Raw genomic sequence first — 24882 nt, 5'->3', positions numbered from 1 at the left:
TCTACAGTGTACACGTTAATGGTCATACCACAAATCCCTTTCAGGCCAACCATCACCACTGTCCAGCTCCAGGACAGTTTTCTTATGCAAAAACAAAGCCCATCCCTACAAGCACTCTGCTCCAATCGTCACTTCTCTGCAATTACCCTGCAACCACTAATTTACTTTTTGTCCCCATGGATTTGCCTTTTCTGGACATTGCAACTAAGCAGAATCGATGTGGTCTTTTATGTGTGGGTTCTTTCACTTAGCATCACGTTTTCAAGGTTCATCCATGGTGTAGCACGTAATCGTACTTCAGTCTTATTTTTCATGCTGAACAATCCTTTATGGTTTGCAGTAATTAAGTGAGGCATTTCAATACAGTATTTAGATATGTCACCTGAAACATCTTCAGCCATTCCTGGAGTCCTGTGGGTGGTTGTACAGATGTAATTCGGCGCCGTTGTTGCCCTTGGCCATTGGCTGCTCTCAGGTCCCCAAAAGTTGTTGGTGTTGCTGAACATGGTACAAGTCCAGTGGTACTACCAAAAAGAAATAAAAAAAAAAGTAGAAGCAAAATAAACATTTACTAAGTATAACAGACTCTGATTTAATAAGAATAATAATCTAACAAACTTCAAACATTAATCCAATTATTGCTTTTATTTGCTTATTCCATAGAGCAGGGGATATACAAAACCTACTTTCTATTCTTAGAGTTCAGTTTCCTCCCTCCCACATAACCACCTGTTATCATCCCGGCAGTGGTAACTGCATCCAAATGACAAAATCTCCACAGTAAAACTGTAAGATATATATAAAAATAATGCTAAAAATTTCCTTGGGCTATGCAGGCCTTGCTTCTATAGTCTGGTCTTCAGTGACATAACTAAATACAGCTAAATTTTCTTTATAAAAATGTAGAAATGCTGTTTATATTGTTGGATTTTACTAGCCATATTATTCCTCAGTTTATTCCAGACATCTTCAACATTATTCATAACATTCATCTATTTCTTTCCAATTTTGTATTGTTACTCATAGAGCATTTCTAGATATTTGACAGGACTTAGTCCTGATCAGAAATGTTATTTATTCAAACATGGTATTTAAAACTTACTGTATACAAAATTAAATATGTTGATCTACACATACTCAATAATTTAAGCTTTGAGACAACTTTAAAAAAAAATCATCTTGAAATTCAATTCTGCCTCTAGTAAAACAAGGGAGTAAGCAGATGATTTGGATCTAAAATTATCTGCCTTAAAAAGAATTAATTAATAGCAAAATAACACAGTTTTATGATCTTGCTTTAATGCACCAAACTTTATTTTCTAACTCATATATCTAATCTAATGATTTGATCTCAGTAACTTCTGTGCATCTGTATTTTATAGACATTAGGAAAAAAGGGACAGGAGGATATGGTTAACAAAATTATCTTGATGGAACACATGTTTGGGATAGCACTTGGGAATGCAACACCCCATATTCAAGTCCCAGGGCCTGAGTCTCCACGCTGCTCCCAACTGTCAGCTTCTTACCACCACGCATGCTGGGAGGCAGCAGAGTGATGGCTACCGTGGCTGAGTCCCTGCCACCCAGCTCTAGCCAAAACGCAGGCTCTTAGTGAATCGACAAACGGGAGTTCTATATATTCCTCTTAAAGTTCTTTTTTTCCCCTTCAAAATAAGGTAGGGTGCGTTTATAGACTTAAATCTTCATATTATTAGCTAATCTGTCCCAAAACATCAAATGTATACCTCAGCAACAGACAGGAACTCCAAATACAAAGACAAACAAATATGCTGTTTGGTCTAATTTTGCTTTGGTAAGATTGTATATTACCAGGCTAAAAATAAAACCTATGCCTTTCAGATGTTTTTTCAATATAAAATCTAAGCAATTAAGGACAAATTTTAGGAAAATATTTTCTGTTTTAAAAACTTAGTATTCATTCATTTTAATTATCTTATAAATAACTAAACAACATAACACTTTCATCCTGGTTATTAGCCATATGAACAGATCATCAATAGAATAGGGCTGATTGAATCAAAACAACATGACACCTCTTAACTTTTTATCCAAGAAATAATTTGTCAAGGCTAGAGGGAAAAAGTAAAACGAAGAAAACAGTTTTACTTGTCTCTATCCCTCCACACCCCCTGGTGGAAGTGCCAAACAGTCAAATTGTCAAAAGGCAGAGCAGGAGGGGAACTGGAGAATCAGCACGCAGAAAAGCACTTTCCGGAGATAGCTTTGTATTTCTATGTTTCGTCCTTCCATTTTTTAATCTGTGTAGTTATGCTAACTCCTATATCTCAACAAGAATACTTAAAAATATTTTCCACAACTGAATGGAAAAAAAAAATTAATCCATTTCTCTTTGAAAAGAAGATTTTTTTCTTTCGCTTCTTTTTTTTTGGAGGAGATTTAACCTTCAACAATGTTTACAATTAAGAGAACTTATATCTAAGAAATGCAAATTTTATTGCATCTGATTAAAACAGCTGAAAATATTTTGTGAGAAAAGAAGAGATGCTATTACTGACCATGGAAGTTCTTACAGTTTCTTTGCTAACCTTCTTACTTGAAGAAATAACAATTATGTTTTTAAGAGACCAAAGTAAGCTCTTAAGATACCTTTGTCATTTAAATTTTAAATCACTGTATTCTAAGTAACATCCAAAGCCATTTTTAATTAACTGGGTAATAGATATTGTGCCTAAGTCAGCCTAATCAGCATGAGATTGGGAAAAGTTTTACACTGATGCAAAATCCAAAAATGATGGACTGAAGCAGAAACAAGACTACAATTGTATTAGTTGTTATGGAAACTATTCTTCTAGTATAGAAATGTTATGTGTTTAAAAAAAAAAAAAACGAGACCTACCAGACCAATAAAGGGGAATGTCTAACACTGATTTCATGAAATTCAGTAATTGTGATATTTATTTCACTGCTAAGAAATCTATCTTCAATCTTACATATATAAATATTCACCCTAGAATAGCTGTTGCTATAGTAACAAAACATATTGGCTTACATTCGTATCTTATGGGGTACTTTTTAGAATTCTTTAAAAATCGTGGTTTTCAAATTTTGCTCACTGGAGACATTCTGCGTGTCTTGCTTCCACATTTCAGTAATAAAATACAAACTGTAGTGGGTAGTCCTTTCATTTTCTTTAAAATAATGTATTCCTCAATTATGTGTAAACCAGTCAATGGTACTCGTAACATCCTATTCTATGAGAATAAACCGAAAGAAATGCTTCCAGAATCAGCTCGCCCAGAAGCACAAGCATCCTGACACATCAACTCCACTCCATATTACCTTGTATATTCTGAAACTTTGCATGGTTTCTTTCCCAGTGAAAAAGAACGAACCTCAGAACCATGGTCCAACTTTCTTTTCATCTACAAGACACAAGAAAAACAAAAAAGATACTTAAAAAATATATCTACAATGGTAATTAAGCAGTTAATTAATTCATACAGAAAATGAGTGTTTCATAACTTGTATTTTTTCCACTTTGCTTTACTCTTAATAAACTGTAAGGAGTAATAGCTTTACAGAAGAACAGTATGCTGTGATTAAAAAATCTGTATTCATCATATATATTTCCTGAGAGTATTATACCTATTGACTAGTCCAGTTTAAAGACGAGTGTGACGAAAAATCTCATATTAACCCATACAGAAGAGGATGCAACATGCCTTTTCATCCATCTTCCTTTTTTGTAAAAGTATGGTTTAAGAAAGGAAAACAAAACTCAAAACTTCAAAATCAAACATGGGTAGAAGTAACTAACTGAATTTTAAGTACCAGCATCACAAAAAGATAAGTAGTGCGAATAAGATAATCTTGAACAGTGATCATAAGGTAGAAAGTAATTAATAAGTGACAGCAAAAAATAAACTCATAATTAACAGAAAAATTAGAGATGGAAAAATAGAGCTGGGGGGTTGTCCACTGATTATATGCACAATGAACACAGTTCTACCGGACAGACACTAATTTTAGGACAAACATTATAACTTGAAAAACAGCAATACCAAAAAAATTTTGAAGAGAACAAGTCATGCCTCTTTATAACAACACTTGCATTTTAAAGGTCTCTCATTATGCCATGCTATAACAGAAATATATTAGAAGTATGTTTTGTCAACACTGACACAGCAATACTTAGTTATTTAATTTATTCCACAATCAGTCAACTGAGCCCATCCGGCTGCATGTTTACTTTGAAACTAGAAAATAAGATCTGGTAAGATGCAACTTTTTCCACTTCAACAATCCTTTTCAGATCTGCATCCACTAATTAGTTACTGTAGAATTGAATGTTAGACTGGGGTGCGGGGGAATCTGGAATGACAGATAGGTCTTCTCATTTTTTTAATAAGCTGGGAACCTGTGCTTTGCAGTAGCCTTATTTTCCTACCTATCGGCTCACATGGGAACACTGTAACACAGCATGATACAATACAAATCCTGAAGAGAAGCAAAGGGACTCCAAGCATCTTTCTGAACAACACTGGATAGGGACTGTCTCTACCATCAGGCATAATTCCAGATAGGAGGGGCTAGAGAGGAGGGTACAAGCAGTTCATCTACAAGGTCCACCTGAGTTCCAGAAATACCTATTGGAAACAAATGAAATCGGTCTGAATTCTTCTCCTCAGAAGTTTCTGTTCTCATATTACAGGGTTTTAAAGTGATTATTCTCAAAATCATAATTTTACTTCTCCAGACATTGAGTAAAAAGGAAACATGAATATAAAAGCTGTAATATGCAGCTGGCCACGTGCCTCCATGTATGTAGTTTACACACACACACACACACACACACACACACACACAAGTGAATCCGTCACGAAGGTCAGTCAGTACAGACTACCTTAAAATCAAGTTTTCTGATAACTTTCCCAGGTTATCTATTCACTCTAATTAAGTTTGTAATACCGGCTTTCAGAACTTCCCAAGATATCTTACAAATACATTGCTGTAAATGCCATCTGCCAATAACAGCAAACTTTATTTTCATCTTAGAAATCCTCCAATGACTAAAATTGCCCAAACTGCATTAACAAGGAAACCACTGAAACAGGATTTTATTTTTACAGTATTTTATAAAGCGCCTTCTCTGTTACTACAGAAGTCTTAACGATACTGAATTGTTCACTGAAAATACTGAGTTTAGAATAAAAAAACAATTCGGCTTTTTTTTTTGCAGGCACAGAAAGTACATACAGCTTCCTCCATATAAATCCTAAATATTCAATAGATTTTATACTTTTAAGAGGCATCTAATGAGAAAAAGGAAAGGAAAAAACTCCTACATATGGTATAGAAAAACTGAAGGCAAGGGGCTCAGTAAACAGCAAGTAAGGATGGAGTATTTCCAGGTCAGCATTTAACGAAGCCACATTTCTAAAGTCAATATATTTTCAGTGAAAAATTCTCAGGTTAAGATACACATTTTAAATCCAAAGCTCTTTCCAGCTCACACTGTCTTTCAATTATTTGCTTACATTCATGATATAAACCAGAATACCAGACATCCAGCCACCCACCAAAACCAGAGGATACTGCAGCCATCTCTGACGGTTCAGATTTTCCTTCTCAGGCAGGCACACACACACACACACGCACACACAACCACACAGCATAGGAAGAAAACAGCTTACTTACTTTGTAAAAAATCATTTTTAATGTGCCGTAGAAACCCATATTTTCTGTATTTTTCCCCTTCAGTGGGTCTGTGCCCCCGTGCGTCCGGCTGCTTGGCACTCTCTGACAGTATAAACCTTTTTCAGGTAGGTATGTCACAGATTCTAATGTGGACATGCTCAGGCACGTCAGAAAAGGAAGATTAGGGAGCAGAACCGGCAGCAAAACTCCACAGTAAAGGCAAAGGCAGCTCAGTAGCAAACCGCTCCTCGGGACACACATACATACATGCAGCTTGACTGAGGAGAACTCGAGGGAATAATGAGAGAGAACGGAGAAGATTATTGGAGGAGACTGTGCCCTGTCAAAGCCTTGACTGAACAGATTCCTCCCTCAGCAGCAGAGGGATCAGATTACATCTTCCCTTGAACACAGAATGGTGCAGTCCAGGATTCAGCAATGCAGACTGCACATCAATTATATGGTGATCCGCTCCAGGGAACCCGTAAGCACACAACGCACTCAACACAGGCAGGATGTGGGCAGCAAATCAGACTGCCCCCGCACCGGCAGCCCCCACTCCCCCTGCAAACTTTCAGGAAATTATTTTTGCATTTTGTAAAATGTGTATTTTTTTGAAGAGTTTTAAATAGCAAGCAACAGTACCACAAATAAGTCCTTTCAGAAGCATTTTGAAAATGCAATATATTATTTAACGTACAGTCCCCTCCAACCCAAACACAGCAAGCTATCTGCACGAGCTGTCCCCCTACTGTAGTTCTGGTGCAGGCTGCTCAGCTTTGGCAAGTAGCTTGTGTAGTACAAAACGGGCATTCCCCAAAGGGGAAATTGAATATTCTTTGGGGGAACTGACAGGGAAGCCAGACTGGACCATACAGTTATTATAAAAATTATGTAATATATAACATTGCAACCTGCACATTTCTTGCAGTATCATCTGATGGAAATACTGCCCATGCTTTTCTATTTCACTCTTTTAAAACGCAGCTTTCAAGAAAACCACCACCTACTTCCTCAGTCCTCAGTAATGATGAGACCTTTTGAAGGTTAAAAAAAAACAAAAACCAAAAAACAAAACCCTAGCAATATCTAAATTTATGAAGTTTGGCTGAAAGGCTGTTTTGTCCAAAGGTAACAAAATCTGTGCCCTTGTTTGCTCATTTAATCATGAGTAAGGAGGAGATACTGGACTTCTTCCTCCAAAATTATCTCGATAACATTTTATCATTAAACAGGCACTTAACAGAATAGGAAAGTTACCAAAGTTTGCCTGAAGGCAATATTTTTCCGAGAATGACTACCACACAAATCTTGATATTTCATCTTGCAACTTGCCACGCAACTGGCTTTGGGGGCAATTATAAGATTCCTTGGGCTGAAAAGGCCCATTTATTAAGGGTCTAGTTAATTAACTCCTACCCTTCCCATTATAGTTACTACAAGTAAACAGAGTGCCTAAGTTATTTAAAGCACTTACGAACTTTCATCAGAAAAAAAAAAAATACTATTTGAACTTACTACATTTTAATACTCTGTGCTATGGTGGTAAATGCCTTTCTTCAGTAAAATGATTCCAAATACTGCATGAAACAGTATCACGATGATAAAAACAAAAAGGCCTACCTTTATAACTAAGATATTAAGTAAATGCAATGTCTTTTCATATTAAATGTAAACAAAAATAAGACAATGTGAAATTCCTGAGTCTCCAGCATATTGTGTTCTACTGTCTATTCTCTTTTAAATCACCAACTACCTGTCTCTTAAATTAATCCTTTCTCTCAAAAACAGTACCTACAGATTTCTTTTTTCTTTAGCTCACTTCAAAAGAAGTTCTTTTTCAACTGAAATCTCTTACTCAACTCAAAAAAGCTGATGCTGTGGAATGAACTCACTATTTTTTTTTTATTTGAGGCTTCAGAACACTCATGATTTAGCAAAGAAAAAAAGAAACTTTTCCTTCCTGCTCTGAGCTATCTGAAGAGTAGTAAAACAAATACCTGAAACTCCCTGAGTTTGTCAGTAATAACTAGCTTGTCATAGGACAAGTCAAATGCTAGTGATGTGGATATATTTTGACTTCAACTGAAATCATGCCTTATACCTCTAGCCAGTCTAACCTTTGCAAACTAGGCTACTCAGGGCTCGCTTCGGCAGCACATACATAAAAACTGGAATGATACAGAGATTAGCATGGCCCCTGTGCAAGGATGACACACAAGTAAGGCCACGCAGGTAAGACCCAAGAACAGTTCAATAAGGTAGAAGCTACTGTCTCAAACCCTAACGTATTTGAAGATGAAGACCTCTCCTGATTATGCGGCTACAGTGAACGGCTACAAAACTACAAGGAAATCTGTTCTCCGTAAGTGTTGCCTTATGTAGTTATTCCCAATCATGCTTTCTTTTTGAACAGGTGACCTATCTACATGGTTGAAAAGTCAAAGCCATGTATAAGAAGTCTTTGCATTACCATGCAACTTTCATCCACTGTGGCTCCCACTTTGATGGGTTTTATTAATTTGTCTATCCATTTAGTGAGAAACACATAGTGTATGTTTGTAAGTACTAATAACGACTTCATGACTTGTTCTCTCCAATATCTTGTTTAAAATGTCATTCTGAACTGTGGAGAATTTGCCAATCAAGGAAGCCTCTACTCAGATTTCAAATTATAAAATAAAAAAAAATTTCAAGTTTTCAACATTCTCTGAAGAGTTGTTGATGAAAATTATGATTATATAATGGTCAACATAATCTGTGAGGTTTTTCTCATATTCCGATTTTCTGGAAGTCTTGGCTAAAATACGATGTTTAAACTACTCAGCTTTGATATTTTAGTAAATATGATTTTGTGAATATCTATCTACTCTTGTAATAGAAACACTGTAAGCCTTAGAAAAGTCTACAATCTATATTAAATTAACTTATCTAAAAAAGGAAGTATTATTGCATTTTATGCTACAAAAATAGTAAGTTCAATGAAAAGGTCAATGAGTCAACCATTCCAGCTAAGAAAATAATTATATCATTCACCCAAATTTTTAGAAATTGTCATTATAATACACTAGACTTCCAGATAATTTCAGATAGGTAATAATTCTTTTTGTTCTATTAAAAATATTTTGTTGACTCACAACTTACAAACATTACTGAAAACCTATTAAGCCAAGAGAAGTAACCAGCAAAGAGACCCTGGAACACAACCCCACCGTTAGCTCCACACAACGTACATCTCATTGCAGTTCCATTAGAGCTAGACGGGTAAGAAAGGAGAAGAGCAGAGCAAACGCACCAAGATAGGATGGCATCTATCCCAGAGTGCAAGCCTCTGGGGAACAATGGCAGCAAGATGAGTAACCTGGGAGCTACTATCAGAGGAGAGACTCAGGGGAACAAATGGTTGGGATGATTAAACTTGTTATTTGGGCAAGTTCAAGTTATGGGTAAAACTACAAGATAATCTACATATAGGGAGTGAGAAAAATGCATAGTCTTCAGGGAAATCATGTATCTTTAAAGAAGCCTGTATCTTCATATACAGTGCTAACGGGGAAGTACCAGAGTGCTTTTCCTTATGTACATATTTCCACTGTAACAGAAATATTACATATACATATATACAATTGCACTTATCATAGTTCATTGCAATTATTTTTGTCTTTCCCTACTATTGACTCTTTGAAAGTCCACATTTTAATCAGCTTTAGCAATAGCATTCAGGAAACACTGCTAACAAATAATTAGTACTTTCAAACAACTGGTCATACAAGTCAACAGCAGCAACAATAGCACTGTTTTACTAGGTATAAAAATATCTTTATTAGTAGACAACTTATCTGTTTCTGTTATAATTAGTTGATGACACTATGAATACCACTGGTTTATAACTTTTCTAACATTTAACACTAAATTTGCATTTTATAATAAAAGGAGCATGTTTATTTTCCTATCAGTGACTTCATTATTGTCATGACAACATTCTTTGCCCCGGAAGGCAGTAGGAATCTACCTACCGGGGTTCGGGCCTTGGGGTTGGGGTGGCTTGCAGCTTCCTGAAGTGTGGCGGCTGTGGGGGGTGCTCCTGCTGCGCGGACCCAAAGTTGGGGACTCAGGCCAAAGCCACTGCCAAAAGGCAGTGAAAAAGTCCTTGGCTTCCTCCAGGCCCAAGAGAGATTTTCCCTCAGGGTAAGTACACCATGAGGGAAACTTGGGAACTGGATTAAAGTCCTAGCTCTGCCCTGCTGCTAACACCTTGTGGCAGGATGAGTTAAAAAACAAAAACAAAACCAAACAAAAAAACCCAAGCAAACAAAAAAAGGAATCTACCTACCAAGTCAGCTCTCTTCCCCAGAGCACAGAATCCAGATTAGGAGCGAGTTCAAAATTTCAATATCAAACACGTTAATGCTGAAACTTCACAAACTCACTGCCATTAACTTTTTAGAACACAAGTTTTTATTAAAAGGTTTTAGTTAAAACTGGCAAGTTAATAAACCTATTCTAAAATAGGTATTATCAATTAAAATTGTATGTCCGCCCAGCATCTACTTTTTACTAATATAAGTAGATAGCAATTTTGACCATGAAGCTGTAGCCTAAAGTTACTCACTCTGAAACATTTGTTTAGCACTCACTGCGTATCAGGTACAGGGTTGTATACAATTAAGGTGGATTTTGTTTTGTTTACATCTTTCACAGGATTTTAGTGACTCAATATATAAAACAAGGTGACATACTCTAAGAAGCCACTCTGAGATCAAGCCTAAAAATTCTTGAGAATGTGTAAAGTGAAACAAAGCAAGGCCGACACAGTTTAAAAATACAACCCAAGGAAACAAATAATTACAATACTAATGGCTTGAAAAATATTCTTAATTGGGGGGGATGTTTATTATAATATGCAAAATTCCACCCCTCAGTAAATTAAACTTCAAATCAAAATATTAAAGATTGCTTATCAAAATTTTAAATTAAATATACTTGTAGAGGCAGTACCTTCATATTTTTCCAATTTTGAAGATTAAGTTACTTAAAACTCTCCTAACAAAGAGTATCCCCTCGTGATTTGAGATATATTGATTATAACGTTCTTTTCACTCTTTTAGATTGGGCCAAAGTGATGTTCTCACAAAATGCATGCATGTATGCACCTGCGATGATAAAAAATGCACATGAGGAGTGCACATACAGCAGCAGCAGCTTTAACTGTGATGTCAGAGCCACAGAATAAAACAGTTGAGAGTTCATATATTCTTGAAAAATCCACATGCTTATCGTAGAGCTGTCAGAGACTTAATACTGAGTCAACATTCTCTACAACACTTCCCTTTTCCAGAAGTATCCTTTCATTTATGAGAGAGAAAAAGGAAAAAGATATTTCCTCTGCTGTTTCACTGCTTGCATCCCTACAATCGCTGGGGCTAGAAGCAGGAGCTGGGAATGCAAACCAGCTAGGCCACACTGCTGCCTGTGCCGTCGATACTGTGTGTAAGCGTCTGCATTTGGCAGGGAGCTAGAGACCACAGCCAGAGCCAGGTAGCATACAAGCACTCCAGTGTGAGACACAGGCACCCTAATCACTATGCTAAACATCCACTCCCAAAAATCAACACAAGACTCTGACAGCAAAGTTAGAAAGTTTACCCTTGATTTATTTGATTTCATCTTGATTTATCAGCCAAGAGTATATTCTTCACATCTCATGCTTCGATTTCAAAATAAAGTACAAGAATCCTGAATTCACAGCCAGTTTCCCCCCCCTCAAAATGTTATCATAAATTTCATATGCCAATATCATAAATAAAGCAAGGAAAACTAGATAGAAGTTGACATCAAGAAAAGGGAAACCAGTGTCGTAGCCTAGCAGTCGGGGTCCTTGCCTCAAACACACCGGGATCCCATATGGGCGCCAGTTCTGGTCTTGGTGGCCCTGGTTTCCATCCAGCTCCCTGTCTGTGGCCTGGGAAGGCAGTCCAAGACAGCCCATGGCTTTGGGACTGTGCACCTGTGCAGGGGGCCCCAGAGGAGGCTCCGGGCTTCTGACTTTGGATTGGCTCAGCTCCAGCCATTGTGGTCATTTGGGGTGTGAGTTAGCAGATGGAAGATCTTACTCTTTGTCTCTCCTCCTTTCTGTATATCTGGCTGTCCAATGAAAATAAATCTTAAAAAGAAAAAAAAAAAAGGAAAGGGAAACAACAATATGACCCAGGAAGGACTTTCCACAGGGAAATAATGACCCCAATTATTTCCTCAATAGGACCTAGAACCCTATTTGCTCTTCTACTTTTCGATCCAATTCCATATTCACTGCTGTTCTTCAAGATGCCCAATTATATTTTCCTGACTTTAAAAAGCTGTTTCACAGGTATGGTATATCAATGTTGCCTCATTTCAAGGACTATTTAAAATTTGAGGCTTAGTTTCCTAAATTAGCTGTAAGTCATGACCAAAAAAAAAAAGAAAAAGCTTTTGAGAAAAGATCTAAAACCCCTTAAGAACTAGAGTTAAAGAAGTAACAAAAGTGGTATCCACTGAATCAACAAAAAACATTAATAACAGAAAACCACAGAGACATTTTGGAACTTATCCTAGCTATAATTCTCCTGCTATTTTCTAGTATTTGTAACATGATACTAAGGACAAAGAAAAACAATACAATAACCTTCTTCCCCCAAAGACAATTAAAAACCCAGCTGGTAAGACAAGAAACTATTAGCTAGAAAGATTACGTTATCTATCAAGGGCAAAGTTTGGAGGGAGGAAATAAGAAACGTGAGCGATGATTTTAATTGTTCGAGGAGATCTAATACAAGAAATGGTCCTGTTCCTGGACTTGAGAGATGAAAACTGCAAGGTGTTAAGGAAGTAGGAAGTTAGCATCCGTGGACTCGGAGGTGCTCATTTGTGGGAATTATCATCCCCACAGTGCAGATATTTCTGAACTCAAAAGACTCCTGGTAGTTAGGCAGAGGTCTTACAAGGTTCATTACAGATAACCTGTTTGGTGCTTTATCTCTTTAAAACATTTAATGCTAGAGTTAAAAATGTTCTTTAGCTGATTAGTAATGGTTTCTTCCACAGTACTTCCTGTCATGACTCACCCTTCTGTTTTAGGACTATATGTGTCTTGCTAAATTAGAACTTTACTGTGTGGGTGTGAAAACTGTTGACTTCATTTTAGTTATAAACACTGACTAATAAGGAGTCTTTCTGTTTCAACAGGTACTTCTGACCAGAAAGTTTACATAGGTAAGACAATGGTGCTGAAAGATCTCTTAAATAGTCATTAAAATCTTATATGCTCCCAGAAAAACTTGATAAAAAGACAGTCAAAAATATAGCTGAGGGCAGCAGGTGCACACATTCAAAAATGTAGAGTTTGCTTGGAAAGTTTTCACCTTGTTCTTCCCCAGTTTGCTCTCTTTACATCTTCACTCTATAGCCCCTATAATGAAAGCCTCTTTGTACGTCATGGGCTTCATTACAGAGCATTTAGAAAGCACAGAAATTGTTCACCCAGTACAGAACAAGGGGAAGGGTTACTAGAAACTAGAAGACCCATGAGATTCAGTAACACGATTAAAGCGCAGTCCTACTGAACACACACACACTGAATATATTAATGCCTAGTTTTCAAAAGAGCCTACATATACAGAATGCTAACAGTGATCATCTGAACGGCGAAAAGGAAGCTTTTCCTGCTTTTCTCATACCTGTCGATACACAAGTATTACACGCTTCCCTTTTGACCATCTATTGTGTCAGCAATTATTCTACGCACTAGATAAAAGGTCTTCAATGACACAAATATCAAATAAATAGGCAAAACAAGTTCTACACAATTCTGCGTCTTAGGAGAAAAATCAAACTAAATGCTATGACACAGATGGGTAGTTCAGGTAGTAGAGAATGCGGTAATTTTGAAAGGCATTGCCAAGGAGATAACTTTCAAGACCAAATGATAGGATACTATATGAAGGCAGTAAGAATAAGGCCAGACTGGCTGGGGTGAAGCAACTGATAAGGATTAAGTCAGAGAAAAAACACGCATGACAGATTGTGCAAGGTCTTTCAGGCAATGGTCGAGAATTTACGATGTGAAGTTATTACAGGATTTCTTAGAATAGAACTGAGCACATCTCGTATACTCTTTGCTCTTTTTCTCTTACTTGCTGAAGTCAGAGATAGAGGGAAAAGTAATACATGCAAGTACTGAAACCCTTTAAATTCTTTACAGCAACTACTCTTCCTTTTCTATCACCACCTGTACCTCAAAACTGTTCTCAAACTCAGCACTTCTCTCCACAAGAGTCCTAAACTCGGAAGAACTGGAACACAACTTAATTAGTGTGTTCCATGTTCTCTGTTTGTAATGTCAATTCTCTGAGAATTCATATCCTATCTCTGTCTTCTTGCTCTTTTATTTTCTATGTTCTTATCTCATTTTCCCAAAGAGAGAGAGAGAGAGAGAGAGAGCGAGCAAGAGAGCAAGAGAGCACACGCGAGCTCAGATCTCTATAAGCTGCCAATGTTTCTGCCAATCTTATTTTAGTAAATGCATACTGAGGTGAAAGATGTGATTACTTAGTTTGTGGACATGAAATACTACTTTATAAACTGCTTCTCTGTGAACATAAAAATAAATTAGAATATAATCACAGCATCTCAAAGTTGAATAAAGTCTCCAGTCCAAGTTTTCTCCTACTTTTACATAGCAACCTCGCCAATGTGGTGTTAGCCAGGATCAGCTCACTCTAAAACGCACCTGTCCACCTCAAATGCGTAATCTTCTATTAGTTGGCTTGCTGACACAAAGTCTGGATTCAAACTTACTAATATTTTTAAAAACGCAGGCCACCTCTTCTCAGCCCAAGCTACTACTATCATTTCAACAGTGTTAATTTTCCAGAAGAATTCAAAATGACAATAGACTAATGCTTTTAAAACTAGTTACCAACACAAGTGTGGGTTTAAAACTCATTACACTTAAAAATATTTTTGAGGACCTAATCTGAAAAAAAATAACACAAGATTCTTGGCTCTTGAAAGAGCATATCACAGTGATCTTTAATCAGTTCTTTACTTATTTTAGTACCGCTTACTTGTTCTTTAAACACTCGAATGTTTGATGTAGCTGTCAAGTGGGTAGGGAAGAACCTAGTAATCATGCCCCCACTATATTTAAAAGAGAGGAGTCTAAATATTCATTTTAGAAACATCAATTTACATTTTAAAGCAATGACTGTATATATAATTGAACAAAATTGCATTCTTTGATTTGAAAAAAAAATCAAGAATTTTATGACTAACACACTGCTTACATGATTCCCTGTCTTGTCCTAAGGTTCCCTGATTGAAGATCCAGGAAAAAAAAAAATCTGGGTACGAAGAAATACTGGTGGAAACAAATGGATCATAAAAACCATTTGGCATAATTTTGCATGGAAATATTTTCAAAATAATTACTAATTTGAGGAGGTATCTACTGTCTTTTATTTGAAGGGGACTGTAAGACTGATGGTTAGGAGTACACTGATTCATAAAATTAATGTAGTTAGTGTTACTTCCGCTCAGCCTAACAAATATAATGGAAATGCTTTACAAACTCACTTTAATTATGATGTCTTTTCATATTTATCTTATAATTCCAAAAAGGCTTCCTAATGCTTAAAAGTTAGAGTTGTATTTTTCATTATATGACTCTAAAAGGCTCTTTACATGGGTTCAGTAACCTGGGTTTCCTACCAACTATATAAGGTACAGTATGTAACCTTGGAATGCTAACTACTAACACATGTGCATAACAACTTAATTAAGAACTGCTGTGCATACGAACAAGTGCACAGAGCTCGTCATTGCCTTTCGGAAACTAATTTTATAAAATGTTAGTTTTAAGTGTGTGAGTCAACGTATGTTCACAATTGCACAGCATGAAAACTCTGGTGGTGGAGAACTAAAGAACACCAACTCAAAGGATGCACAATAACGTGGAACTTAGTGTCATCTGCCAATTTAACATTTTGTTAGCTCTCGAGACAGACACACAGAAGCATACTTCTGTTAAAGTCATTTTATCAAGACGTAATACATTTCTAGAGATGGTAAAGTCATGTTTACCATGACTGTGACATAAACATCAAGGATTAAACATTAAAAAGCACATAATACTTTCTATGATATTATTACTCCTCTGGCTTATATTATACAATTGTGAAAAACAGCTTTTGTTATACCAAGATGTCATTTACTTTCTACCAATCCATTTATTTCAAAGACTGTAACTTTGAGAAGTTCATTATATTTGTTTTTATGTGGGTAACATAGGAAAAGGTAATTAGTGTAAGAACAATCCTATGGTGATCAAGTAACCCCAAATTTCATCCCATTATTATCATTCCCATCCAGATGCACCCTCTGAGTCATATAATGGATCTCTGGTTCTAAACAGTGAGGCAAGAGGCAGGGAAAATGAAGCATGTGAGATTTCAGGTTGGGGTTACCGAAAAGTTAGGCCCTCCAGGCAGGAAGGATGCACAAATGAGCATCTGTACTCATGTACTCTGTATTCTGGAAGAACTCCCAAGTCAGGGGGAAGGCCTGACAGGTCAATAAAAAATGACAAATCAATGTCACTGACAAATGAAATGGCTCAATTTACATGACAACACATGCTAGAAACAGAGTGGAATTATTGTCTGGAAATAATAGATAGCAAAACGAATAAAGAGTTAAAATTTTTCTCCCTAAGTGTCCACTATCAAAGATTTTGTAAAAAAATAAAACAAAAGGGGCCTGATACAGTGGCCTAGCAGCTAAAGTCCTTGCCTTGAACACCAGGATCCCATATGGGCGCCAGTTCTAATCCCGGCAGCTCCACTTCCCATCCAGCTCCCTACTTGTGGCCTGGGAAGGCAGTCAAGGATGGCCCAAAGCTTTGGGACCCTGCACCAGCATGGCAGACCTGGAAGAAGTTCCAGGTTCCCAGCTTCGGATCGGCACAGCACCAGACGTTGCGCTCACTTGGGGAGTGAATCATTGGACAGAAGATCTTTCTCTCCGTCTCTCCTCCTCTCTGTATATCTGACTTTGTAATAAAAATAAATAAATCTTTAAAAAAACCAAAACTTTATTCATGCTTGAATCAAACTTCTTTTTTCAAAAGTTTAGTTATTTTCATGGATATGAAATGTAGAATGAAAAGGGGTAGGGTGGAGTGGGGGGCAAGCCATTCTCCATCTACTGGCTCCCTCTCAGGTGCCCACAGCAGTTGAGCAAGGACCAGTTCCACGGCCAGTAACTGTGTCTGGGTCTCCAATGCGGGTGCAGAGGCCAAGGGTCTGAGCCATCATGTGCTTTCTCCAGGGATGCACACGAACAGGGAGCTGGTAGGAAGCAGAGGCGGGACTCTGTCCCAGGGATCCTGATAAAAGATGCAGACACACCAAGCAGCAGCTTCACTTGCTGAGTGACATCTGCCCCAGCAACTCCCTTTAAAAAGAGGCTCTTTTAGGACCAAGATTCCACTGAAACATCTTTTCTCCAAAAATTCTTTAGTAGTTATTCTGACTCTGCTCTAGTCAGTTTGGTTCTCTGAATATGAAAAATATGCAAAGAATACTTTTAATGTTAGATACATTTCTAGGTTTACTATTCACTCAACTTAATCTTCAACACAGTCAACATTATTTATAGATTTCCAAATCTTTGGAATCTTCCAATAAATATTCTAATATTACACACTAAAATTGAGCAATGTTATTAGTACATTTTCCCAAAGTATTTACACTCTTGTATATAGACATAGTCTGGGAGCTTTAAGTAAACAAATTGATGACAGATACTAAGTAACTGTATTAATTCTTTTGAAGTGGTATCGAGGTCTACAAAATATAATGAAGGAAAAAACAAAAAATTTTTTGGAGGAGGTTGTGGCTTGTCATTCATTACTTTTTTTTTTTTTTGCATTAGAGTTAATTAATATTCTAAAAAGGTCTACAAAAGGCTGAACAACCTCTCAAGCTCTGAATACATGGCATTGACCTTAGAGTTTCTCAAAATGATTTTAATGTACTCTGTTATTAGTAAAACCTGTTCAAACACATGCCCCATCTGCCAGCACCCCATCTGCAAGAGAGCTTCTTATTATTGCAGACAGTCCAACTTCTGCCTGCTCCCTTCGCCTCTCTGCGGACCAGCTGTATGGTAATGAGTATTAGCAGCTGAAAAATACTGCACGATAGCAAACATAATATGAAATCGGCACGACAACAGCAGGAATGAGGCTGATAAACTATTACATGGGGGTACACGGTGCCGGAATTTAATTGTGAGGATGCTTCTGTGTGGGGCAGCACATACGTAAATGTGTGAAATGTGGAATTTACCATGTAAGTGAAGAAACAGAAAGTAAGAGCAGCACAGGATACCAGGAAAGGCCTAAATCTCCAGGCACTGCTGTTAAGATCTGTGACCTTAAATCTCAAGTTTTATATAGTATTGACACACCAGTAGTATTTTGATTTTGATATGACAGCGTCCATGTTGTAATTACCAAATCTGGGGGCTTCGTGAAAGGAAACAGTGCCAGAAGTTAATGGAAGCTATTAGACGTTTAGGCAGCTAAAATAATATGTGAGTCAATAAATCATGTTCTTCTTTCTTATGTAAGCACTATTCAAGATTCAAATGTAAAGACATTTGAAGCCAACAAACTTATTTTGAATATTTCAGAATTTTCAAACAAAATGAAGATGCCACATACAGTTCTTCATTTAGGAAAACTGAATTAATTTTAAATACATGATACTCATACTGAATCAATTTTCATACCGTAAGTAGCACTAAACCACATTCCATTTATGCGCAATACCTTTTCATTTACAAACTGAAAGTTATTCAGGAAATTGTTTAAGAAACTCGACTATTGAAAAGTGGTGTTATATACTTTCAGAATTTGAAGACACTGAAACAATACTTAAAACACTAACCCTGAGTACAAGTAGCCAAATACTATTATGTATCAGAAGAGCTAATTATAATTTCGGGGAACCAGTGCTGTGGTTACCAGGTTAAGCTGCACCTGCAGTGACAGCATCCCACATGGGCACCAGTTCGAGCCCTGGCTACTCCACTCCTCAAACCAGCTCCCTGTTAACGTGTCTCAAAAGCAACTGAGAATGACCCAAGACCTTGCACCCTTGCCCCCATGTGGGAGACAAGAATAAAACTCCTGGTTCCTAGCTTCGGCCTGGCCTAGCTAGCCAGTCCCTGGCTCATACAAAGTGTTTAATAGAATGAATGAACAGATGAGAAAAGTAACTGCTCAAATGCATCAAGTGTAGTCAGGGGAAAAAAATAATAAAACTACTGACCTGGATTGTAAAAAAGCTTATATTAACCTTTCTAACCTTAATCATGTTGATACCAAAGAAAATTTATCAATTAAAGACTCTTAAGACTATTTAGTAATCTAAGTTTTACTCGTCATGTTGAAAAATTAAGACTTAATTTAAAAACAGCTTCTCATAATTAAGCATTCATCTTTGAAGGGCTGGTACAGAATGAATAAAAGCAAAATCGCACTGATGTTGGAATTTTGCATATTTTCATGAATCAATTTATTCTAATTTTTATTGTCTCACTATAAAAATATCTTTTTAATTAACATGTTATTTGACTTCAAATGTAAATCAAGGCAATAAGCATTCATAAGACTTTCTATATTGTATTAAGGTATTTCAAAAAGTTTGCAGAAAAATGGAATGAAAAAGATATTTTTTCCATAAACCTTCTGAAGTACCCTTATATATGTAAAAGGAAGTGAACTGAATGAACAGTTCCAACTTAATGAAGCATTATCAACCACCTTTCAAAAGAAAATATGTACAAGTTGCTTTTTCTCAGAAGTGCAAATTTCAAATAGTAACAGATTTAATACTCAGACAAAATTTACAAAAACAGTACCATACTGCCCCTACATGTTCATATGAGTAGTAACAATGACATTTTAAAATCTAAAATGATAATGTAGAGATTTCTGTGGCTTACCAAAAAGCTGTTTAAGCTTAAATTGTTCCCCAGTGAACTATATGAAATCATTCACACATAAAAATGTAATTAAATATAAGAATAACTCACAAGTTTCAATTTCATGTTAGACTATTCATAGAAAAAAATTTTAGAAGAGAATTTCATTCAACCTTATCTCCTCTTTCGCTCAAAACAAATTTCTCCACCATTATATGAGATCATAAAACAACAAGCCATGTCTTATTGTGATAAAATAATACAACTTCTCAGTATTTGGTGGGTTTATGCCTACATTTATTTGAGAAAGTTCAACCTGTTGTGGTTGTAGCAAAAATTTTAAAGAATGTAAACATGGGAATGGAATTCCACCACAAAATTTTATCAAGCTATTTGCATAAATATTAGAGTACTGCTACAAAATGGCCACCTTGAATTATTCTACTCCTCAAAAAAAAAAAAGTAAAGAACTCTAATGTAACAGGATTATGCTTAAGAAATGATAGTTCCCTTGATAAGAAAAGCCTGTTAACTTGGTATTTAGGTAGCTGTGAAAAACACTATAAAGGAAGACAGAATTCCAAATGCACTGCTCATGTATGTGAATAACATTTAGCTACTCATCTGTAGAACATATATTTGAAAGCATTTAAATTTGGCTATATTTGAGACTTAAAACAAAGCTTAAGGGCTGGGGTTGTGGCACAATCAGTTAAGCTGCCACCTGCAACACCAGATGCATATGGGTACTGGTTCAAGTCCCAGCTGCTCCATTTCCAATTCTGCTCTTTGCTAATGTGCCTGGGAAAACATTGACTGGGTCCCTGCACCCAGATGGGAGTCACAAATGCAGCCCCTGGTTGCTGGCTACCCCCTGGCCATGGTGGTCACTTGGAGAGTGAACCAGCAGATGGAAGGGTTCCCTAGGCCTCTCTTCATGCTTCCTCCCTTTTCCTGTTTCCCTGTAACTCTACCCTTCATATAAATACATCTTTTTAAAAGTTAAAAAAATGTTTAAAGACAATTATTAGACTACTGTGACATTTCAATGTATATTCTATTTATGTATGTGGGTGAAAATTATAAACATCAAAGTCAGTTCCACATTTTGGGAAACAACTCTTTCTAAATTCATAATTATTTTAGATTTTAGAAAGGTAATGCAGTATACATAATGTAAAGAACACTTACAGTACATTATACAATAATATTCCCACAGCAAAATATATGAAAATCAAGATAATCAATAAAAGCAGAATGATCATATACTAGTTTGGATTAGATTTTGCTATCTTTATCATAAAATGTTTAACTTTGGGAGTTTGTTGTATTTGTGGTCTGCAGACAAGGAACTGTGGATTTATTTCGTAGCTGTTTACCTTGCCAGGAGCTTAGTTCAAGTTTATTTTTAGCATATTTTTCATCCTTCTCCCATATTCCAAGTCTTAGTATTAAGTCACTTCTGTCAAGCAAACCTCAAAATTAAAAAAAACTTGCCCTGTTTTGTTCAAATAATCAACCTAGGGGTCCAGTGCTGCGGCGCAGTGGACAGAACCACATCATGCATGCCCTCCCTAACAGGCTTTCTGACTAAGCTCCCGCACTTCCCATCCCACTGCCCAGCAAAGTGCCTGCAAACAAAGCAGCACTTGATGCTTTCCTGCAAAACTAGGATGAAGTTCCAGGCTCACGGCTTCGACCTGGCGCTGCCCTTGCTGCTGCAGCTACTTGGAAAGGAAACAGTGAATGGAAGATCTCTCTCTCTCTGTTTCCCCCTCACTCTGTTGTGTTGCCACTCAAATAAATGGAAACATATTTCATTTTTATTATTTATTTTTTACAATTATATACTTAACAAAAGGAAGTTGTTCCTGGAAGCTGTTTCCATGATGAAGTGCATTTATAAATCATGGTGTGGGGACAGTGTTGTGTCACAGGGGGCTAAGGTACCACCTGCGATGCAGGCATCCCATGAGCACAAGTTGGAGTCTCAACTGTTCCACTTCTGATCCAGCTGGCTGCTAAAGCCAGGGAGAAAGAGGGAGGATGGCCCAAGTGCTTGGGCCCCTGGTACTCACAGGAGAGACCCAGATGCCGCTCCAGGCTCCTCGACCCTGATCCAGCCCTGGCCACTTTCTCTCTGCAACTGCTGCCTCTTAAGCAAATAAATAAATTTTTTTTATAATTTAACAAATAGTGGTGTTAATTTACTTTGCATTCATTTCTGAAAATTGAGGTATAATGCAGTACTATCAGTAATTAAATATCGAGGTCATAATAAATTTGGGGAATGAGGGGAATTACATACTTAAAATCTCAGGGTTACACTGCAGCAATTGACCATGAAGGCATTCGGAGATGGGGACATGTGGTCTGACACTTGTTAGGAGTGGCTGGGTTGGATGTGGGCTCCTCGCTTCCTCATTGCAGCTTTCTGCTAAGGCAGACACTGGGAAAACAGTGGTGATGAATAAAGCACTCAGGTTGCTACCCGTCGAATTCTTGGCCGCTGTCAATGACATCTTGAAGGAGGAGGAATTGGTGGCTAACCAACAGATGGAAGCTCACGTGTGTGTGTGTGTGTGTGTATTTCCCCAATAAATAAATAAAGATTAAAAAACAAAAACAAAACAAAAACAACTTGCAGGGCTGGGTATTGTGGCACAGGGCTCAAGCTGCCGCTTGACTGGCCATGACTTACATCCAAGTTCCAGGGTCAAGTCTGGACTCCACCTCCGACCCAGTATCTTGCTAATGAGCACGCTGGAGTCAGCAAGTGATGGCTCTGGTAGCTGCCACTTGGCAGAGCCACATGCTTGGCCCAGCCCTGCCTTTTGCAGACACAGAGAGAGTGAACCAGAGTACAGAAAATCAATTCTTTCTCTTCCAGTCTGTGTGTGTGTGTTTAATTCAGCCTTTCAACAGAGATAGTTAATGCTGACAACAGCTTGCCCAAGTTAAGATTCCCAGCTGTTGGGCCGGCGGCGTGGCCTAGCAGCTAAAGTCCTTGCCTTGAACGTCCCGGGATCCCATATGGGTGCCAGTTCTAATCCCGGCTGCTCCACTTCCCATCCAGCTCCCTACTTGTGGCCTGGGAAAGCAGTCGAGGACGGCCCAAAGCTTTGGGACCCTGTACCCGCGTGGGAGACCCAGAAGAGGTTCCAGGTTCCCGGCTTCGGATCGGCGCAGCACCGGCCGTTGCGGCTCACTTGGGGAGTGAATCATTGGACGGAAGATCTTCCCCTCTGTCTCTCCTCCTCTCTGTATATCTGACTTTGTAATAAAAATAAACCTTTTAAAAAAAAAAAGATTCCCAGCTGTATCACTAGCTATGGGACAAATTACTTAATCAATGTAATTTTCCTTTGTCTCTTGATTTCCCACCTACGAAATAGCAGATATGGAGACATCAACAAGTCTTTTGTAAAAGCTATTTAAAGATATGTTTATTCTGGTATTTGAAAATCTTGAAGCCCATGTACTTTCATAATATGCATTTTCCAAAAACTCTGAAAATCCCTTGTTTAGATGGGTGCACCTATTCCATCTAGTTCTATTAAATTCATGGGTTTCAGAGGAGCTCTCAACTCCTTTGTGCCTGCTCATATAGTTCTTGAATAACATTAAATCAGAAGCAATGTGTAAGTGAATAATTTGCAACAGCATAATTGATGTAAAAAAAAAAAAAGATGAGAGCCCAAGTAATACTACATCTAGCATTCTTCTGATCATTTGCTTAGCAGCTCTCCTCGTGTTTTTATTCCAAATTACTGAGCAGCACACAGTACTTTGTATGTTAAGTCCATTAAAGCAATTATACTTTTGCACTAAAGCGGTGTCCTTGTGGCTTACCACTACACTGTGAAATGCTTAGAGAACGGCGATTTTTCATTTCTGCATCCCTGTGCCTCATTTTTTATGCATGATATATGAAACATTATTAAGAAGCCTATATAATCTAAAGTAGAATTATCAGATATGTACAAACTGATAAGAAGTCCCTCATTAAGAAAACAGTGACCTTCTGTCTTGCAAATAAAAAGAAAAAATTTAATCTAATTAAGCACAGGTACCATTTCTCAAATTACCACTTCATTCTTTCTTCTGGTTCAATGTTCTTCCAGTATTTGCTGCCATTTTCATCTACTGCAGAATCTCAAAAGTACCACCCCAAAGATGATATCCTGTGTGTTTCCCCATCATTTTCGAAATTGGTAAGTAGTAATTGCTTTTAAAATTAAGTGTCAAACTCTATCTGAGTTTAGTTAAATTTAGAAAATGTAATATTCAAAATAACAGCTGCATAGGCATTTAAAAACATTTAGTAAACAAAAACATGCCATATTCCTGAAGTATGAAAACTTTAAAGAGTTTTCCAAGTTCAACAGATACTTCAACAAATCAGTCATACAAATATTTATACTAACTTTCTGCATATCTCTAGGAGCATAAAAAATAACAAAGGCAACTCCTGAATCCTAAGAGTTAATAGCCTATTACAGGAGAAAAAATGATCTATACAGAGTTGTCATGTAATACCAATGAGCAGCTCACACACACACACACACACACACACGCCAAAACTAATAGCCGTGATTGGTTCAAATTTCACTTTAATGCGTGTGGGGAACATCTAGCCCTTGAGCCATATAAGGTCTGTAAATTTATTTGGGCAGATACTAACAAGGCAAGTACAGGTGGGACTGAAGAATTTAATAAATCTATAGTAAGCTAATGCTTAAGCTGATGATTTTGTATGGTCCATGAATAACATTACAAATATTCAAACAGTCCTTGGTACCAAAAAAGGCTCTTCATTCCTCCTGAAATGGATGAGGAGAACAGCAGATGAAGTCATGCCGGAAAGGACTCATCAGAGAGATAAGGTGGACTATCAGGTCATGGAAGGGACTGGAAAGAAAGAGGCAGAAACTGAACAGGTGAATATCAAATTGACTCATATGTAAGAGAGTGGCATCATGCTAACTTTTAAAGATATTATATTTCTGTAGGTTAAGGAGCTATCTGTCTATTTATACTCAGCTAAGACTTCCACGAAACAGATGTTGAGTTCACGACACCCCTTTTAGGTATCAAGACATTCAGAAGAGCAGACTTGCTACAACTTTAAATGAAAATGAACCAAGGCTGTATTACAATTTTTTTTTTAAA

The 24882-nt window shown here is 37.2% G+C and overlaps 1 protein-coding gene and 1 pseudogene across 6 annotated transcripts in view; one reads left to right on the top strand and one right to left on the bottom strand.

The window, feature by feature from the left end:
• FBXW7 (F-box and WD repeat domain containing 7) overlaps positions 1-24882 on the bottom strand; it is a 139794-nt gene that overhangs the window by 24086 nt on the left and 90826 nt on the right. For 5 of the 6 annotated variants that reach the window (XM_058666755.1, XM_058666757.1, XM_058666756.1 and 2 more), the window contains 2 exons: positions 3325-3407; positions 383-524 (listed from right to left, as the gene is read on the bottom strand). In XM_058666755.1, coding sequence (XP_058522738.1) covers positions 383-524; positions 3325-3407 — 225 coding nt within the window. Of the gene's footprint in view, positions 1-382; positions 525-3324; positions 3408-5682; positions 6122-24882 lie in introns of those variants that run through there. The other variant, XM_058666759.1, reaches the window with a different exon arrangement.
• On the top strand, positions 7824-7903 carry LOC118759057 (U6 spliceosomal RNA; annotated as a pseudogene).

Source organism: Ochotona princeps, chromosome 7 (genome assembly GCF_030435755.1).
Source record: "Ochotona princeps isolate mOchPri1 chromosome 7, mOchPri1.hap1, whole genome shotgun sequence".
Lineage (NCBI taxonomy): Eukaryota > Metazoa > Chordata > Mammalia > Lagomorpha > Ochotonidae > Ochotona > Ochotona princeps.
The sequence above is the reverse complement of the archived record's forward strand: the minus strand, read 5'-3'. Positions and strand labels throughout refer to the sequence as shown.